Here is a 21,958-nt window from a genome sequence, read left to right as displayed (position 1 = left end):
AATTTACAATTGGGTGGCTTTTAGTAGAGTCACATGGTTGTGCAACTATCACCACTAATTTAATTCCAGAACATTTCCATCATCCCCTCCAAAAAGACGCCAAACCCATTAGGAGTCACTCCCTAGTTCTCTCTGCCCCACCTCCTGGCAACCATGAATTTAATTTCTGTCTCTATGGATTTGCCTATTCTAGGCATTTCTGAAATGGAATCATACAAGACATGGTCTTTTGTGTCGGGCTTTTTTCACTTAGCGTAATGCTCTCAAGGTTCATCCACGTTGTCGGGTGTGCCATTCCTTTTCAGGGCTGAATAATATCGCATTGTATGGATAACACGCCACAGTTAATGTGTGCTATGCTTTGGATATTACAGATAGATACCCAATAAATACTTTATCCCAGGGATTTAAAAATTTTGGAGATGTATGGCATGCTACTGAGAAGAGACGTAGCAGGTGACTATGATTCTCCTAAGAGCACAGTGGTGATGAAGATGATTTATCATGAATCATAAAAAGAGATTTTATGATTCTCAAGCTATTTCAGCACTATACTGGGGAAAATGTCATCTATAATTAGAACAAACTTGCCCTCACTCCACAGAATTCTGTGACAGGTGACTGTCACAGAACTCTAATTTCATTTCAAGTGAAAATTCCTATGATAAGATGGATGTGAGTAGAATTGAATTCACTTCTGGTATTCCTGCTAATTTATTTCCTCAGAGTTATATCAACTTCAGATCTAGTTAATACTCCAAACAGACATACCATTCACGATGTGACTTTGTAAGTAGAGGTTTGGAAATAATTCTCAACTACTATCACTGAATTTTATATAATTTAGGGATATGCTGAAGAAAATACTAGCTGAAAAGCTGCTCAGGGCGCTGTCCAAGTTCAAAGGGCCATGAGCTAAAACAATAACTGGAATGGATAACAGGAAGGACAACGCAGCCAGAACTGGGGGCATCGCCCGTACTTAGGTCTTACCATATATTTCTTGTTCCCTGTAGAATTCGTAGATGATGTTAAAATAGTATTCTGACATTTTACATTCATGTCCCTGTGGGTAATTCCTTAAGAGATGAAGATGAAAGGTATGCTACTAAACCGTAACAATATAAGACTTTTCTGTCCAAGAACAATAGAAGAAATTCTGCGTATCGAATATGTGAGAATGATCATTTCCAACCTTCTGGGTGGTGAACTATTTCCTTTGTTTCTTCAAATTTGCTCTCTTTCCTCCTTGAGCAATTACTAAAATCGTCCCTCAATATCGGAAATCATGCTAGGAAGAGTCAAATATATGCTGAAGACATTACTAGCTTCCCCTTAATGGTGTTTCCCCATTTTCCAGGCAGTAAGGTAAGTGTACAAGAGTCAAGAACATTTGCTCAGGGGCCAATGGCCCGACCACGATTCTGACCTATGCTGTCCTTTGCCAAAGCCAAGTTCTCTCCACCATAGCATATCGCTTTTGTTTGAAAACTACCGGTCTGTGTATGTGTACATTGAATCCCGTTAGGAAAGTGCAACTTACTTTGGTGTATTATATTTTGCTCAATAAGCAAGTAAAAACGCTTGTTCGTACATTACCGTGTTACCTGTGTTAACACAGACGTAACATTTTCACTCCCGACACTTACCAGTTAATTATAACCCAAACATACTATCCATCTGCATATAATTTCCCTTATTGAAAATTGCTCCACCAGATACTCAGCAAATGCTTACAGACCTTTCAAATTACAAGCTGTATGAATGCTTATATTATTCAGATATTTTTTTACTAACGATCTAAAAGGGATCCTATCACGTTCTAAAACTCATTTTTTTGTCCTTGATTTTTATGTTCAGCTTTTTCCCCCTTGAGAATGAACATTAAATAAACCTAAGGCCTACAGAAGATCCCGTACTATCACTCATCGCTTTCACTGAACGTGAAGGAGAAATATTATACCCTAAACTTCTTTTATCTCCCCTGCATTTGTTCCATTCACCAATTATTTAAAAGAAATAAAATCTTGGTTTCCCAGAGGCTTTCAGGCATGAGTCCCTTAGATAACTCTTGCTAATATTTTGGTGAATATCTCCCCAAATGGAGATAGGGAGAGAGAGGGAGGGAGGAAAACAGGAGCGAGAAGTAAAAATCTATTTTTTCCCACTTAACTATGTATCACAAACATTTTCTGTGCCAACAAATACAAACTGATACCCTTTATATGTGCCGTAGTTGATCTGAAGCGTCCCCTATTGGTAGACATTTTGCTTTAGATGTTAGTTCATAAACACTTCTATCTACTTTATACTGTCCTTAGAAACAGCAGGCACTGCCTATAACCTAATATCTCCCTGATGACTCAGTGTGTACGTATCCGTTAAGGTACAATCCCTGAAGAAGCAGAAAGTCCAGGACATTAGGCTGAAAAGACTGAAGTGGGCCTATATACAATTTATATGCCCCTTCCCAGTCCAGCCAAAGAACTATTGGAATACTCTAGAGGGAACGCCTTTCCCATAGGCCCCACGTTTTTTGGTGTCACTGCTCTCCCTCTCCGCCCTCCTTACCCCTTTCTCTGCCACAAACCCAGACATAGGCAGAGCGTGTGTTAGTCTCCTGAAGGTGAGAAGCAAGATTTGTTCCAACGCCCACCCCCAGCATTCTCTACCCCAACTCCAAGTGGAGCTTTCTTTTAGAATCTGTGAGCAGTTTGAGAATCGGGCCACTGTCTTATTCATCTTTGTACTCCAGCACCAATGACTGTGCTAGGCACACACTAAGGGCTCGATAATGGCTGTTTAAGTTAGATCACAGTTTTGGCCTTTAAGGGATATGGTTCAGAGCTTATGACCCTAGGACCACCTCCCTTTACTGCATAGCTGTTTTATCTCCTACTGCTTCAATAATGCTTCCTTTTTTCTTTTCAGAACTCTTGCGGCTCGCTTTGATCACCATCTTGAATACCATCACAATGCATTTCCTCTTCTTATACGTGCCTTTCTTCTTTCTGGTCCCTTACCTCCATTACTGCTTTTCTTACGCTTTTTATTCCAAGTCTCCTCACTTATTAAATGTTGTTAGCCAGTAGAAGATTCCTCTTTTTTTCCCCATATCTTCAAACGACCAGCCATAAAACATAGTTAATTCCAGCATATTCTGGAATATGTACTGATGGTTTGCAATCAATAAAGTACGTGAATGTGGGTGAGAGAGGTTTTTGTTTGTTATTATTCTTTTCAAATTACACCTTGGGCTGAAGCCTAAGAAGCTAATAATAATAATAAAACTTTATTATATTAAGCAAATAAACTCAGTCCCAAATAAGGGAAAAATCAGTTATATCTATTATAGTATATTTGCTTGTAATATATTACAATTTGAACTAACAGGTGAGAGCCAAATGTAGTAACGATGTTATGCTAATAGATTCTAAACCTTTTACAGCATCTCCCTTTTTAGGTCCTTATCAGAGGCTATTTGTATGAAAGTCCAAAGGAGCAACTGACAGCAATGCTGAGTTACCCATCTTAGCTGTTTAAAAGGCCCATCTAAATCACTGCAAGATTTCTTTGTCTAGGGAGATTCCACATAGATCAAGGACATTTTTAATATTTTCATTATGTCATGGATAACTTCTCTATATTTTCATCGATTAATTGGCACATTTATCCAGCACCTACTTTGTAAAAGAGATTTTCCTAGGTACCAAAGAGCTCCCAAGGAAGTATAAGACACAATACCTGACTTCTAAAGGTTGCAAAGGGAAGTCAGTGCGTTCATCGGAATCAATTGGTGGTGGTGTCCCTGAGTTCAGAAGAGGGTACAATTCCACTCCAGCAACACAAACAAAACAACCATCTTGCAGAATGGTATTTTCTTCTAAGTAAATGTCTACAGAAGAAACATTTAAAAGCTGACTTTGGTTCCAGCTACTTAAGAAAACCTACTCATAAAATTGTTCCAGAACACTAGATAGTCGTAGACCTGCTTTAAAAGAAGATTCAAGAGTTGAGCTCCTAGAGATGATAAGAAAGGCTCCTGGAACTCATATCACCCCACTTACTCAAAGATCACCCACATATCTCGACCACTGCTGAAAACCAGGAAGTTGAGCAAAGGGGGAAAAGCCCCAAACAAAACAAAACATCCTCTCAGCGTTCGAAAACCAAGGCCACAAGACGGAAATTTTTGAGCTTTTCTCAAAAGTGAGCCTCCCAGGCTACCTCTGCTTAGAGCATCCCTTTACTTACAGTCCACACATACTTCTAACAAGTTTGGGCACGTGATTTTCCAGCGCACTGTAAATCAGAAGCAGCAGATTAGCAGGGGAGAAGTTGCTAGCATAAGCAATGTGAGGACAGCAAAATGTGATGGGCTGTAAGTCAAGAAAAAGAATAACTACTACCCAAAAAAATGGGCAAAAGAACTTATTAAAAAATTATAAAGCACCACACAAAAATTTTCTATATGTATAAAATCTGTTGTTGTTGAGTGCCTACTTTTTGTCTGAGGTCAGGCATTGCAGAAGGTGAAGACATTTAAAATATGCTTCCTCTCAGAGCTCAAGGGTGCTTTGGCTCTTGACTACCATGGCTTCTCTTTATCAAAAGCAGTTGACTGGGACACAGCAAGGAGGTGTCGCAGCAGTAGGTTAGATTCTAGCTGCCTGGAATTAACCCATGCTTTCCTCATCTCTGACCACTGGCAGGCAGGGACCATCTGGTTCCTGATTTGTGCCAAAATCCCAGCCTGAGGTCCTTCCACATGAATTGCATGTTTTGCAGCCCTGCTTGATCCTACAGGAATCAGGAGAGAGTTAGAGCAGCTGTTTCTGGGCCAGAAGGTGTCTGAATGTAATATTTTTAGGACCCTTTCTTGGACCTTCCTTCTTCCCATTAAGCAAGAATGGGAACCTATAATTCATAAGGGCATTTCTTCACTCATCATTTTGGAGAAAAGCTTTTAGAAACAGCAATAAAACCATGCATGTATTTGTCTCCTAAGTAACACAAATGGTCTTAGGTTCATAAGTATTCAACATATGTATTTGAAATGAATGCATAAGTGAATAAAGACACATTCTGGGGTCATTCTGCCCCAGATATTCCAGAGATACTGCCATAGAGGAAAATATTTTATTCTTGTGATCCATTTTAAAAATACTGACTAAAAAAAAAAAGAAAATATTTGAGGTCAAAGAGTAAGAAAAACAAGAACACAAATACTTCGGAAATGTTATAGCCTCTACACAACAAAATAAGTAGTCAATCTAGTAAATTCTGTTTTATGAAGTCAACTTACTCATAAATGAAACAATAGCTTATAGGAAAAAATTTTCAATTGAATTTTTTCCCCCAAAACATTGACTAACTTTTAAATTCTGTATGTGGGACCTACAAGAGATTTCAAGCACAGAGATCCATATTTTAGTACCTTGTGACTCGGGATGCGCAGTGGGGGAAAATAAGTAGAAAGAACCCCAAAATTTCTATTGCATTTGCCGTCACACTGAACAACTGCCCATAGTGAACTGGCAATGACTCACTATCCAATGGACCAGAGAAATTAATGCCATAACAAAGGATCATTTCGTTGATCCTTGTGGCCAAATATATGACTCTCTCTCACTGTCGAAAGGTAAGGCAAAGTAATGAGAAGAATTCTGTAAAACCACAACACCGCTATTAGTTCACCAACGACTTGTCCTTAGTTTTTTCAGGCACTTCAATATATGCAGTTAAATAAAATAGGGCAAAGGATTGCAACAGCATACAATATGATCTACATTTTCCTTCCTCTCCCTCCTACTCTCCCTTACCTCCTTGCTGCGCACCTCCCAACCTCTTCTCCCTCCAAGTAAGCGGACAGCATTTCTCCTAAAATCCATTTTGCAAGTTCATTCAAAAGCAATCCTTCTTGCCTTTGATATACAATAAATATACCCATAAATAAATGCAAACTATGGACACAATTGGATTTTAGGACCATATTCTATGTTCCCTTTCATTCATACACTTTGCATGTCATAAACTCCCACTTTCTTTTTTGTAATTTCTCTCTCTCTCTGATTGAAAGGTCTACCTTACTTTCTTCACGATGGCTATTCATTCCCTACTAACTCATCCTCAGAGATCATCTTAGAGTCTTATTTGTTAGCATTTTTTAAACATTAACCGTGTGCCAAGTGATGGGGTTGGGGAAGGTGATGATTTTCCATTCCCCCCAGAGATGTCTCTCATGTAGTTTTCACACAAATCCTCTTAGGTAGGTTCTATAATTACCTTCATTTTACTGATGAGAGAACTGAGGCTCAGATAGACTTAGTATCTTGTCAATGGTCCCTAAGCCCTCGGGGAAGCTGGGTTCAGGACCCACATAATTCTAATCTCCAGCTCTTAATAATACTACATTGCCTTCCATGCATCTTTTCTCCTTGAATTTAATTCAGCCAATGTGGAGCATCAATAAAAGAATATATGTACATGAACAAACTTTCAAAATATTACTTAAATAGTCGAAAAGTTCTGGCTATACTGCAATAGTATCTGGGTATGTAATGAGTATTTCTTCTATTGACCTAATATTGATAGACTACTCATCAGCTACCTCTTATCACTGGTCACAAATTTTGCTTTTTAATTGATCATATTTTAGAATAAAATAAAAAATCCATACGCTTTACTAAGGTAGAAGTGTCAAAGAATTTAATAGCTAGATCGGAGATCCTCTCAGAGAGAGCAGGGCTTTGGTTTGTTGTTCAGGCAAAGGAGAGGCTGCTGAGAACATGGGGACAAGACAGCAAAAGGGACAGTAAGGAGACTCTGAAAAAAAAAGAGAGAGTAGAATTCGGACTTGCTTACTAGAGAATGTGGGGTTGCGCCAGAAGGATGCAGGCTAAGAAGGGTCATCACACTGAGAGGGGCTGAGCTGCTATGTGGGGTGTGGGAGCCGGGGCAATGCTTCCTGTGATACATATTTGTTTGCAGGAATCAAAATACGTTTTTAAGTGTGTGGTGTGGTATGTGATATGTTCCTTGCCTTGTCTTTCAGATCATGAGTAAAAGTTTGGTTACTGTGATAACCTTGAGTTCATGGGTGCTTGGATGGCAGATGGGCTGCAGGATGGGGCCGAGGAGAAGGGACTTTATGCTCTTTCCGTGGACACCAGAATGGCGATAAAGGAATAATCACAGGGAATGAGAAAATACCTTCAATGCAAGTAGAAGATAGAGCAGTGGTGATCCTGAAATTATAATCCCTCAGAGAATTATTGGAAAGAGCTTTCGGTTTTACCAGAATGGGGATTTGAATCAATTGATCCTGTTCTGAGGGCTAGGGAACCCTACACTTTGATTACACTTCAGAAACTCAACCATCTAACATTTTTTTGGTAAAGAACAATGTTGTTTGTTAGAACCAGGGAACAGAGAATGACCTAGCCGCTTATTAACAGTAAATCTGAATATATCAGCATGTGCAGTCAACTAATTTGCTGACTTAAAGACAGCCTGGTGAAATTTTTGCCTGTTAAACCTATTATTGCCTATAATGAAAGACTCTATATGCACTAATCACAACATACAGCCTTACATTTGATCCCAGCTTCTAAAAGTCACGATGCAGGGATTTTTAGTTAGACTCAACACATTTTTCTCTCAGAAACCTGACTGGCTGTTCTAGATGCCATGAATGGTATATAATGAGCTCTTAGCTGGAAGAAATCTAAAGGATCAAGCAGCACCCTGAGTTTCAGACAGAAACTTAATCTGATACGCGCATTCAAAGGTACGTGGATCTTATTCATAATTTGGTATCCTTTCTATTAGACTTATTCTTTTTCTGCATTTCGTGTTCAAAAGATGCCAATTAGACTCTGATTACTTAAATGAATTATATTACTTTCTAATGGAGCAAAATGTTTGTCTATATTTCTTTAAATTTTAGGTCCAGAATCCCAAAGCACTTTTCAGGGCCAAATTTCACAGCAAAATATTTATTTTAATTACTTATCAATTAAGGTAAAAATAACCTTTCACAGGCTGTGATCCATTTCTTGGAAAAACATCTCATTTAATTCCATCAGATAGAACCATCAACTGAATGATTTCCTTCATTAATTCAAACTTTAAAAAACAGATTTAGGAGGTAAAAATGTCAGTGGACTTCTCATAGCCAGCATTATTACACTTGATATTCACTTCCTGTGCAAAATTTAAGGCCTTTCTTCTGATACTTCTCAAACTTAGTCAATAATTTACACCACAAAGCAATGTATTTTAGGATGGCTTATTTTGCTTCATGTTCCAAGGGTCTTATTTGCAGAATAATTACAGTGCAGTGTCAAACAAAAGATGTCATTAACTAAATATGGAATCTTTCAAATAAAAGGCATTCAAAATTCATTCAATAATCACAGAATATTAGCACCGTCCTCTCCCTTCCCTTCAACCACATCTTTTGCTCCACATCTGGAGCTCAGGGATATGTCACCTGAGGGTCTTGCCTGAAGTCCTACGGGTCAGAACACCTGAAACTAAATTCCACTCCTTCCTTATTCTATTTCCTCAGATGATTGGTCTTTGTTTTTAACAGTAGCAGTGCTCAGGTGGACGGTACCAAAAAACATTTCTGTGCCTCCTGGTTCTAAAAGTATCAGATACTGTGCACCTTGATGATCTCCTCAACTTTTAGAGCCAACTCTATTCTTTTAATCATTAATTATAAGCTACATTTAGCTTCTAAGACTCTACAGGCTATACAGGTATAGGAAAATGGCATGCAAAGTCGTGTAATGATAGATCATTTATGTTCCTACAACTTGTTCAGCTCTCAACCTAAATGAAAAGCATCTTTATTACCACTGTAATTCCAGAAACAATAAAATGGGTTCAGAACTGGAAACCATATAGGAATGAAGTAACCTCACAAGGAATGGTCCTATCCTTTTTACTGGCAACAGACTAATATGGGTTTTATGAAGCATTAATTACGGCCATACTTGAGAAGAGATAAGAAAAGTGGGTGTTGACTTATATTTCAGGGCCATCAAGAAATGGGGACCTGGATTTTGTTTGCCTGCCTCCTGGGAGCAGCCTTCTCTATGCCCGTGAGTAAAACACCCCCTTCAGAAGTCAATGTCCAATTTCACAAGCTTGGAAGTAAAAGTCTGCCCCACAGTTGGTAAACGTTAGGGTTTAAAACAGTACAAGATCAGATATCCTCAAATGTCTCTGTGTTTAAGAAACACTATGAAGAACTTGTAAAAAAAAAAAAAAAAAAAAAAAAGGATTCCCAGATGCCAAAGATTCTGATTCAGTACGGCTGGGGTGGGAGCAGGAGATTCTGATGGGACACTCAGATTGTAAATAACATCACCCATCTCTAGATGGAGGAAACTTTTGGAAGGGACCCTTGAAAGGCCTCCAGAGACAGTACTTAATCGGCCTTAGGCGAATATTACAAAAATGCCAGTTTTCTCTAAAACCCAATTTCTCACAAGATCCAAATATTTTCGTGCTCTCCAAACTCCACTGCCGTTGTCCTTCAGAGGGTAAGATTTTGTGTTAGGAATTCCTTTCTTGACCCACCTCCCCGTTCTGAGAGGCCTCATCCTTTTGGGCGCACCTGTTAAGCACATGACTTCCGTGTGGTCGTCTGGAATCCAACCTATGCTCAATACATATGGCTACATTTTACATTCAAATGTACCAAGGACCAGGGAGTCTGACCAATTCTCTCTAAACACAGACACAGAAGAGGTTAGGTCACATGCAGGCCAGGCAGGATCCATCTGCTTTTCGGTGGCCTAAAGAGCAGTTGATACAACCAGAAGCCAGCAAAGCTTGAATATCTACTTCCTCTCTTCCTCTCTCACCCGTAAGACCAAGATTCTGTGCTCTGCCTTCCTGAAATCCTACATTGTGGCAATTCCTAGTCCCCTGAGGGCCCCTGCATTACAAATCCAGTCCCTTTTCCACTCCTCAGTTCAACACCCCTATTCTCTGAGGGCTTCTATCAAGAAGACAGAGGAAAGGCAGTTAACTAAAACTAAAATAATTCACATTCAGATGAGAGGAATAAATCCTCTTATGAAATAGGAGCATTTCAAGAGAACAGAGCCTTAATCAACTCGCTGCCTGAGGGGGGGATGATCTCTCTCCTCTCCCTCTCCCACACTCCAGGGCCAACCAGAATTCCACAATGCGGGTTAAAGGAAAGAATCAAATGGACATCAAGCTTCAGCTTAAGCAGAGAAATATTTAAAGACAATCAGGCAAAGCCTCCAAAGTTCTGAGGGAATAGTGATGTTTGAACCAGAACTTTGTAGCTAAACAAATGAGCATTCAAATCTGAAAGCGAACTAAAATTAATTTTGGATATGCTAGTGCTCCAAGTCTGTTGGGAATAGATCCTTTCTAAACAAATGGCTTATTGCAACAAAACTAATACAGTATAAGTCAAATCTAAGAGAAGAGGGTGAGATAAAAGAATCAATGGTCTATGACAATAGCAATTCAAATTATGTGTAATTCTAAATTAATTATATATATAAGGTAATAGTACCCAGAATATTTTAATTTTGAAAGGTAGAGGATAAAGAGAAAAGTAATGCTAATTAACTGAGTTTAAAAACTAGGGTAATTCAACAAAAGTCGGGCATCAATCACTTGGCCTCCACTTCTGAAAAGACAGAGTCCTGGTTTAGATAATTATTCAGGTTGTTCTTCATTTTGAGCTTTAAAATTTTTCTGCCATAGAAACATTGACAGAATGATAAAAAGATGACAGAATAATGAAAAGAATCGGCCAAAACTTCATAAATCAACTCTTTCATTTTCCATGGGACTTATAATGTTTCCACTTTACCACACCCATCTTGTTTTCACATTCATCGATAATTCACGCTTAGTCGTTTTGTTGTTGTTGATGTGCTATTTACTTTGCATGCCAATTATGAGTAATCTCGTTGGTACTTAAGCACTTATCCACCTCCTGATCTATAAGGGAAGGTTTGTGAGACAATTCTCTTCTTGCTGGTATTTTCTAATTGTGTAAGAGAAACATATCATTCTTCCCAACATGGAGTGAGTGTTGAGAAATGGAATATTGCCTGCCATACCAGTAAACAAAGGATGTCACAGTCCTCAGGGATTGCAGCCACCGCCACGGTGAGCTGTGAGCCCTGAGGGAACTCAGGAAGGGAAGAATACCTGCCATCTAGCAGCCATCAGACGGCAGCCACTCCCCGCGGTGAGCCCTGAGGAAACTCAGGATATGAAAACACAGGATACTGGCCCCAGATAGCTGAGGTGCCCATCAAAGGAAGGATTTCAGTGAGCCCAGACTCTTGCATCTTCCCATACATAGAAAAGCGCTAAATTCCTTAACTTGAGATGTCTGGTTTTGGTTAATTAACAATAATCTTTCGACGTTCAGACTACCTGCCCTTTGTTGCAAAACTTCTATATATCCTGGCTCCCCCCTTGCCTCCTTGGAGCAGTTTTCTCAGGGTTACTTGAGATGCTGTCTCCTGGGCTTGAAGTCCTAAAAATTTCTGCCGAGTACAACAGAACTCTCAACTTTTAGATTGTGAATATATTTTTAGTCGACAGTTGCATCAAGAAATGAAATGATAGAGTAGGATAGAGCAGGATTCATTGACAGCATGGATGGAGGGGTGTCTGAAGATCACTGGAGGATAAATGTGTCCTGGCTTCTGCCCCCAGGTCATTTAGCTGTTCTGGATCTTTTTAAAATAAGAGGGCTCCTCTCCTACACAGCGTACATGTTCAAACTAAAAGGAGACCGCAAATATATTCTGCACTATATAGATTTTTAAAAAGTAGCTTCAGTCTGTCTTAATGTGAAAATTGCATATTGACTTAATCTCTTCCTCTCTCTCTCTCTCTCTCTCTCTCTCTCCTTCTTTCTCTCCCTCTCCCTCATTCTTTTTCTTCTCCTTTCCCCCTCCCTATAAAAGCTACCACCTCATCCTGGGCACCCTGGTTATATCAACTTCAGCTATGAGGTAATTTTTCTCTTTACTAATTTTGACCATTGTTTGAGTTAACAATGCCCTGGGCTCTGTAAACCATAGTGTGTTGATTCTTCATTCAAGATGTTTCTCAGTCCCACTTTTTCAGTTCTCACTACCAGCTTCCTGGTTTAAGCCCTGATGGGTCACCTCAAGCCTGCATTGCCCCAGAACACTCCTACCTGGCCTCTCTGACTCAGTTTCTCCTCTTACATGGCTATAAAATTTATCCATCATGAACTACCACTCAGGGGGCTGCACAGTAGGGCAGAAATGAACTGTGGCTGAACACCTTTGTTCTACCCCAGCCTGTAACACATGGGGAATCAGGTAAGACGTTATTTAAGATCCTTTCCAGCTGGAAAACTCCTGCTTCTAAGATGTTCATACTCTATGCATCTCCTTCATTTGTCTTTACTGAAATATGAGCGACCGAGCGGTCTGTGAGACATTCTGTAGAGCAATGGAAAGCATGAGATTTCTAGAAATCGGGTGTGAGGCTCTCCTCAACCCCATACTAAGCATGTGACCTTGGGCAAATCATTTTCTCTCTCTGGAACTTTAGTTTCCTCATCTGGAAAAGGGAAATAAGAATAATACCCACACTTCAAAATGTTATTTGGGGAGCAAAGTAATTCAGCAATATAAAAGGTGCTTTGTTAAGTATAACTTGAACAAGGTTAAGAATTGTTCGTTGTATTGATATCAAATGTTGTACACGAAGGAGTCCCCGGGCCTGACGTGAACTGAATACATAATGTTTAGAAAGGAAGGAAACTCTTCCTTCTTTCATACGTTCAAATGACAATCCATGAGTTTGTTTACTCATACAAAGTGAGGAAAAGTGTCAAAAAAATATTTGAGGCAAGATTTTCTGTTAAACCTTAAAAGGTTGACATATTTGACCTGAAAACCTGTGTTTGTAGGATGAGGGACAGTGTTTCTGCCTCCTTTATCTGTTTCATTGTGACATCAAATCAAAACAGTATATAATTAATGTTATATGACATTAATTTTCCATTTTGTTTTTCTCTTGCAAAGAACAGCAGGGGCCAGGGAATTAAACAGACTTACTACTTTTGTAACCTCTGTCGAGCTCATGTACCTCTTTAACTCTCCGTGACCTTGTCTGTGAAAGTGAGGGTGAAGATACTTGCCTCAGAGTATGTGGGAAAACATGAAAAATGTGTGTCATGGATGTAAGGTAGAGCCTCACACATAGGGAGCACCTGACAAACGTTTACCTTATTCTTTCCTCCATAGAGCATATTTTCAGGTTGTCCGTATTGACGGGACTGCATCAGTGAGTGTATGTTTCACGTCACTAAATCAAAACAAATGTATTCTAATGTCTCTTTCTCCTAAGGTGCTTACCCCTCTGAAGTGGTACCAGAACGTAATAAGACACCCGGTACGTAGATTATTTTTGTTGTTCTTTATTCCCTTAAAATATCAAGCATGCATTTCAATTCCCTTTTTAGTGAGGTAACATATCTATGCCACATATAGACACTAATGGGAAATCTAGTTTGTAAACTGTCATATCTATGTACACAGTTAGAAATTCTTGCACAGGGAAACATGAATAAGTGTTAATATTGTCACAATGACCAAGAAAACACTGTTACTTCTCCAGCTGGAAGTGCTGACTGAAAAAAAAAAGCAGAACATGAGTGTTGTGAGTTAATTTTTATTTGGGACAAGGTGAGAACTATAGCCCAGGAGACACATTTCAAAGGGCTCTGAGAAAACTGCTCCAAAGAAGTAGTGGGGAAGGTCAGTATATATGTGATTTTGGTGAAGAGGAGTACATGCAATCGAGCACAGTTTTTGCAGAAGGTTGCTGCAAGTCATGAGGAGCAGACATGAAGGATTTCAGTGCTTTTCTAGATGTGAGGAGATTGAAGAACTGGGCTCATAAAATCGTCTCCTGAAAAGAGCTAACCATCTGAAAACCTGTTCTGCCAGTTTTTCCCAGAGCACAGAGTGGCTCATTCCTGATCTCCACCCTGAACTTCTTGCAGGGGGTGTTGAAGGTCAGAAGCTGCAGTGGCTCATAATTTAATCCTTGTAGAAGCAGATGGCAAGTGACAATTTGTAGGTGACAGATGTCAATGGAGCTGATGGTAAACCTGATTCTTTGTTTCTCACCAGTACCCGTCCTACGGTTACGAACCCATGGGTGGCTGGCTGCGTCACCAAATCATTCCCGTGGTATCCCAGCAGGCTGCCCTGCAGCCTCATCACCACTTCCCCATGGTGCCAGCCCAGCAGCCCGTGGGCCCCCAGCAAACCATGATGCCAATTCCTGGCCAGCACTCCATGACTCCAAGCCAACCCCACCAGCCACACCTCCCTGTGCCCGCCCAGCAGCCCGTCCAGCCACAGCCTCACCCGCCCCTGCTGCCCCAGCCGCCTCTGCCTCCGATGTTCCCCATGCAGCCCCTGCCCCCCATGCTTCCTGACCTGCCTCTGGAGGCTTGGCCCGCAACAGACAAGACCAAGCGGGAGGAAGTGGTGAGTACACCCTGAAGTCGCTGCAACACCTACGAAAACGGTAAAGCGAGACTAGCCCCCAGAGTTCTCAATTCCCACACAATCCAAGGCCTGGAGTTTCAGTAGCAACAGTCTGATGATTCTGTGAGTCCAAGCCTGTACTGTAAGTTTCTATTATAAATGCGTTTATCTACATGGCTTAGTAATTAAGACCGTAGCTTTCACGGTGGGTTTAAATTCTATAATTACTTTGAATTCCTACCAGAATATATATTATTGAAACCTGTTAATTTTAAGGACAACACTATAAGGGAATATTAGTTCTCCTTATCTTTCAAAGGTTTGACCATCAAGAATAGGCTAGAATTGCACTGAAGATTTTTAAAAAGGGTAAATTTTGACAGTGAGGGGATGCAAATATTTGAACGGGTAGGTGGGAAATCTCTTTAAGAACCTAAAAGAAAATTACTTGTCTGAAGTGGTTTTTAATCCAACCTGGAGGAGGCTAAACTAGACACATTGCTAGATTCCTTTTTCAGTGCTGGGATTCTACAGATTAAGCTTTTAGCAAGAAGTCTTCACAATTAAGCACAAAATATCCTTTCATTACAGAAAGCTCTTGCAAATGAGTGGGAAATAGTCAATAAAATAAGTGACCCTTATCCGTATATATAAATCCTTACTTGTGTGTATATGAGATTATATAATTCTACTGCATGTATGAATTCAAATGTAATTCCAAGTTATAAATGCTATCGATGATCTTCTACTGAGAAAGTGAGGAGTGAGGGAGAAATGACCTGGATGGGAAGCCAGGATATCTGGGCTCCTGTTCCGGCTTTGCACCCAAACAGGAGATGGTATTGCACAAGTCACTTCAAATTTATGGGTGTTTTCCCTTCTTTAAAATGAGAGAAAGCAACTAAATCAGATAATTTTCAAGCCTCTAAGAACAGATACCATAGTTTTCCAGTAAAATTATATGTTATATATGGCTTCAAAATTATGGGCATATTTGTGGAGAATACAGAGCATATTTGAAAATTGACTGTATCCCAAATAAGCTGGTGCCAATAGTGGATTATTCTACTCGAAGGCACGTGTTCCCTGTTTGTACAGAAAATGCATTTATTTATCTCTTTATTAATAGTTAAGGCCATGAACTTTATAAACATTGCCAGAGTTATTTATGGAAAGGTGACTTCGGGTAGGTACTTTGAACTCTTTAACGTTCCCATGTAAAATTAGAGTATAATAATAAATGCTGGAGAGGGTGTGGAGAAAAGGGAACCCTCTTGCACTGTTGGTGGGAATGTAAATTGACACAGCCACTATGGAGAACAGCATGGAGGTTCCTTAAAAAACTAAAAATAGAACTACCATACGACCCAGCAATCCCACTACTGGGCATATACCCTGAGAAAACCAAAATTCAAAAAGAGACATGTACCACAATGTTCATTGCAGCACTATTTACAATAGCCAGGACATGGAAGCAACCTAAGTGTCCATCGACAGATGAATGGATAAAGAAGATGTGGCACATATACACAATGGAATATTACTCAGCCATAAAAAGAAATGAAATTGAGGTATTTGTAGTGAGGTGGATGGACCTAGAGTCTGTCATCCAGAGTGAAGTAAGTCAGAAAGAGAAAAACAAATATCGTATGCTAACACATATATATGGAATCTAAAAAAAAATAAAGGTTCTGAAGAACCAGGGGCAGGACAGGAATAAAGACGCAGACGTAGAGAATGGACTTGAGGACACGGGGAGGGGGAAGGGTAAGCTGGGACGAAGTGAGAGAGAGGCATGGACATATATACACTACCAAACGTAAAACAGAGAGCTAGTGGGAAGCAGCCGCATAGCACAAGGGAGATCAGCTCGGTGCTCTGTGTCCACCTAGAGGGGTGGGATAGGGAGGGTGGGAGGGAGGGAGACGCAAGAGGGAGGGGATATGGGAACATATGTATATGTATAACTGATTCACTTTGTTATAAAGCAGAAGCTAACACACCATTGTAAAGCAATTATACGCCAATAAAGATGTTAAAAAGAATAATAAAATAAAATTAGAATATAAATAGTGATAGCTTCTTAGAGTTGTCTTATGGAAAATAAAATAAAGTGATGAGTTCAGCGCCAGGCATGCAGAAAGTACTCAACAAAAAGCAGCAACTGTTATTTTATTATTGAATAATAGTTTTAAGCGTTCTGAAGGCAGGGGCCTCCATCCTGGACACCTCGTATCTAAAGACAGTGACATAACAAAGAAAGTTTGAAAATTATAGAGTTCAACTTCAATGGCTGTAATATTGTTTTGGCAAAACTGAAGCCGTATGTGTGACTGTACCTGATACTCACTAGGAATATTTGTCAATTGTTTTACTTGCTCTTTTTGCTTTTTTTTTCCCCAGGATTGAAAGATCAGAAAATGAGAACAGGTATTCCAGTTGCTTTCAGAATGACACAAGAACACAAGGAACGATTTGTTCCTACCATCACTTAGCAAATTCTGTAACTGAAAAGTACCTTTAGCAAACAATAAAATGTTTGAAAGACCATTCATGTCCTTGTGTTGAATTAAACTTAAAATTTCATGTCGCTTGAAAGAAGATGTAATAAATGGCTCTTCTTGAATAAGACAGGAGCTGCTCATTTACACCTACAAGTTGACCATTCTGCATGCAAATGAGGACTATATTTCTTTGTGGAGAAAATTAAAATTACACCATCTCAAATCTTTTAAAAAACAGAAGTTTATACTGTGGTTGTAATAGTTGATAACGTGAAAAATTATGAACACGTATAGTCACTGAACCTGAACCAAAAGAAGGGAAGTTTACACGAAGAATTCTTTACATTAAAAAAGGTAAGATTTTGAGAAACATTTCTATTACAAAACAAATTAAAACTTGGAACGCTGGCTTTACACTACACCACATTAGTAACCAAACTCTGGTCTTGTGATCTATCTCATTCTACTGAAAGTGATTTTTTGATGAAATTATGTGGTACGTATAATGATGTACTGAATTGTAAATTATTGAGGTAGTTTTCCTAAGAAAACTTCTATGAAATGGAGCTTTAAATAGAGAATCACAGGGATTTTAATACAAGTCATTTCTTTCACTTCATCATCTTTAAGATGATAAATTCTACTGAACAGTCTTCAAAATGTTAACAGATGCATAAAATGGACTCAATACAAGTTTTCTTTCCCACTTATGTTTATATTTGAATCCTTTTTTCCTCCTACACCCAAACAGAATTGTAAACAGTCTTTTTAGGGTTTATATTACACAGTACCCACAGTAACTTTATTCTAATACCTTTATGATTAAGGCCCCTTAATCATTTTCTGGAATGAATAAACATAACTTTACTGGGAGGGTGTTGATATTCAAACAAATAACTTGATTTTAAAGAATTCAGAGTCAATAAAAAAGCAGGAAAGCTTTTAATCAATTGGCATAGGCCAATTCTAATCAATTTAGTCAATATTTATTCATCACCTTTCAGGGCAAAGCACTATTCCATGTCCTGATAAAAATGGTAAGTCCCCATCCTTAAGGAATCTAGAATCTACCAAAGAGATAAAATAAGCGCACACATAATGATAAGAGAAGGCCTAATACTATTAACACTGTGACAGAAGTATAGTCAAAATGCCCTGGCAAATGTGGCAGACATCGTTAGCTAGGTGTGCAACACCTCTCCTCACCACTCCTTCCTTGTCGGCTGTGCTGGAATTAATCCGAGCATCGGGCCTTCCACAAACTCCGGAGAGAGGAGCTCCCTCCCCTGTCCCACGGAACGCATGTTCGCTCCTCCAGTTACCATATCCATACCAAATGCGGCATCTATTTCCCTTGTTAGTGACTGATTTAGGGATTGATTGTGGTGGAACTTAAACAATGAATGAGGCCAAAAGGGAAGTCTAGTAGGAGAGGAGGAGCTTCTGGGGAGAAGAATTACCCTCTAATTTAAGATGTATATATACATGCTAGGAAAAAGTGCTGTCCTGTCTTTGGATCTATTTGTTTGAGGATGTAATGCCTAGAGTTGTGGCTGCCATCTTGTGACCAGGAGGGTCAAGTGGCAAGGCAGAAAGCCCCTAGGTCGTTGGTGGCAGCATCGTGTCCCTGAATTAACCAACCTTGGAACCATCTATCTCTAGATGAATGATACACACTCTATTTCTATGCTAGTGTCTTTCAGTGTCTTTCACAATTGATTAGTGGGTCATGACATCAGTATCAGGACCCCTATCATTTATGATATGCCAGCAAACTTTCTCTTCCAACAATGTAAAGCTTCTATGTCCAGGACTAAGGAGAATTATTTTGTCAATGACTTTCCTGAAAAAAACAATCCGATAGGAAGATAGATAGAAATACATATCCTGGTGTATTCTCCAAAATATATGCCTCCACCATACTCTGCCTTCCACAGCTCACGAAAATATTGCCATTATGTTTACTCCTACTGAGAAACATTTCAAGGGTGTAAGGAATGATGTTACTCGAAGACTGTGTGTGATATTGGAAAGAACACAGACTTCGGAGTCACACTGGGGCTGCTTTCAATTTTTCTGATCTAAGAGGATTCTCTATTTAGGAAAGCCATGGACAAAATAATTCTCCTTTTATAATCATTCAAATTATATATATGCATATATATATATATTCAAATCGTTTTTTGAATTACAGGGAAAATGTCAGGTTTTGGACTCTGAAGACTACTCACTGTGGTATGAGATGTACTGCATAAGTTAATTTTATAAGAAACTGAAACTTGTGTATTAAATGCCCAAACATGTGTTTTAACATAATCATCTTCATCACAGTCTTTTACGATGGACAGGCATATTAATCACAACAGAGCATCTGTTTGATGGCCCAGAATGAGACTTATGGACACCCATCAGTGAACTGTGTTGTCTTGGAAATTCAGAGGTAATAATGCTGTTATGCCTGTTTTAAATTGCCCTGTATTGCTTTGTCGTTCTAACCATTCCTTTCTGCTCCTGGCTATCCCTTCTTCTTTGTGTTAATGTATATTTACACCTTCCGATATGTAGCTTACTATGTATATATATTCTTCCTAACAAAATAAAGTGTGTTGACCTTTGGATTGTTATTCTGGAAGTTCCAACAGTCACTCTGAGATTATTTTATTTCCTGATTGCCTAACTGTGGCAGATGGCTGCAATGGACAAAATACATGTAGGTGTATGTGGCTATCACTACATAGTGTAACAAAGCTGATAAAAACTGAATAAAAAGAGCATTTCTAATTAATTAAAACTCAGGCTTAGTCAGCCACCCAATGTTGTACGTTTCTGAATCAAATATGGAAGAAAAATCACTAGATACTAATGACCAAGACTCAAAGTATCGGTTGAAATAAATAGCAATACTGGTCATAAATGCACTAATAAACCCAAACTTATACATAAAGACTTCTGAAATCCGTAAAAAAGCAAAAGTATATTATTTAACAAGCTGTGCTATGTCTTTGAGATGAAGCGAAAAGATACAGATAAAGTTGAGTAGACCACCTCAAGGAAACTCCCATCTCACCATAACTACTCCCATGTCACTAGTACATTTGAAATCTGCTCTGCTATCATTCACTGCTTGCTAGTGAGACTTCAATATGCATAATTTTTTCCAGGGTGCAAATACACGTATAGGAACTACCCCTAGAGAGTCATCAAAATGCACGGAAAGATACGTTCAAAGATGTTGATTACAGCATTATGTGTAACAGGGAGAAACTGGACCTCACATAAATTTCCTATATGTATCTGAAGGAATTGTGTGATAAAAAGGATGCTCTAGAAGAAAATTTATTAGTGGAGAAAATGTGATAAAGTAAAATTTAAGACCAAGACTATACCATATGTGAATATTACACATCACCGTAACATGTAAATAATTTAAACACACGTACATAGATGTGCATAGAAAAAAAACTAGGAGGAAGATACATCTGTTTGTATGAAGGTCCAATTTTTCTACAAAAAACATAAATTACTTCTGTAATCAGGAAAAATTTAATTTTTTTAAAGTTTATTTTCCCTTTCTCCCGCTTTAATCCAGACACACCCCCTTCCTTCAGTTCCCTTTGATGTGAGTTTTGGATCTTGGTGGGCCCCCTGCAGGTAAATTCCAAGCACAAATCAGTTCATATGTACTTGATTTTTTGAGGAATATTTGGACCAAAGAAAGGTGAAGGGAAAGGGGCAACTGGCTTTAGCAGGAACAAAAACGAACAATACAATCAAACAGCAAAGAAGATATGAGCCTTATAAAGTTAAGGGGTAAGAATTAGAAACAACAAAAATAAAATAAAATAGAAATGACCATCGAGGCAGCTCCTGCTGAAATTCTATCAAAGATTAACTGCATTCAACGAGCAGGCAGTTCAAAGAGAAAACTCAGTGTCTAAGCCCTAAACCCTTAAAGAGAGGTGGCTTGTGGTGACTTTCCAAATTAAATGGGTTCTCTTTTGATTCAAATAATACCTGAACTATTGCTGACTTAAAATTAGTTAATTATCTAATTTTACTTTTGGGCTTCAGCTAGCTATAATGTACATTTTTCTCTCCTATGCTTAATTACATTCGGTCTCAATCATCTGAAGAGCTCAACCTCAATCAGTAACAACTCCAATTAACCAGAAAATGCACACAGTTCACTTATTAGAAAAGGCAAAGGAAAATGCAATCTAACAAGCTAATTTCCAGGCTGCATTTTCATAACCACCTATCTTTTTTTTTTTTAGGTGAAGTTTGGTTTTATTAAATTGAAAACAATTTGAAAGAAAACTCAAGGTTGGAATCTTACTTATTTAAATTAATGAGTAATGCTTATTACTCATTGCCAGATATATGACTCTCGGATGATGAGCTGTTTGGAAGGCAAGAGCCTTTTCACAAGCAAAGCAACAAAATTAGAAAAAAAGTGTAAAGTGTTACTATAATATAAAAAATGTACAATTAGCATGCATTGAGGATGGGAATCAAAGGATTACCTGGAGGTAATCTTCACTTAGAGACAGGAATAGTTGTCACATTTTCCAAATCAAAATTTAGATATGTAGGGCGATAATATAACGGAATATTTAAAATCAGAGACATACACCGACTGGCAATTATGCTCTACGCTTGCACCGTTCAGTACGCATCCTCACGCGGCTATTCAAATTTTTAAAAATTCAAATGAAATAAAATTTAAAATTCAGTTCCTCAGTCACACTAGATACATTTTAAGTGCTAAAAGGCCACATGGGGCTAGTGGCTACCATACAGAACAGATACAGAACATTTCTGTCACCACCGAGAGTTTTACTAGACAGCGCTGCTCTATACACTGCTTCCTGAAGTAGAAACGCAACTCTTACGAGTTCC

At 38.8% G+C, this 21,958-nt stretch overlaps 2 protein-coding genes across 10 annotated transcripts in view; one reads left to right on the top strand and one right to left on the bottom strand.

Moving 5' to 3' along the window:
* ARHGAP6 (Rho GTPase activating protein 6) overlaps window positions 1–21,958 on the bottom strand; it is a 485,744-nt gene that overhangs the window by 127,779 nt on the left and 336,007 nt on the right. The window lies entirely within an intron of this gene.
* AMELX (amelogenin X-linked) lies at window positions 9,057–16,964 on the top strand. Its single transcript, XM_030845196.1, has 7 exons — window positions 9,057–9,110; window positions 11,985–12,032; window positions 12,724–12,727; window positions 13,304–13,341; window positions 13,405–13,449; window positions 14,193–14,555; window positions 16,959–16,964. The coding sequence occupies exons 1-7, from the start codon at window positions 9,057–9,059 to the stop codon at window positions 16,962–16,964; spliced, it is 558 nt and encodes a 185-aa protein (XP_030701056.1).

This window comes from Globicephala melas, chromosome X, assembly GCF_963455315.2.
Source record: "Globicephala melas chromosome X, mGloMel1.2, whole genome shotgun sequence".
Taxonomy (NCBI): Eukaryota; Metazoa; Chordata; class Mammalia; order Artiodactyla; family Delphinidae; genus Globicephala; species Globicephala melas.
This window is presented reverse-complemented; position numbering and strand designations above follow the sequence as displayed.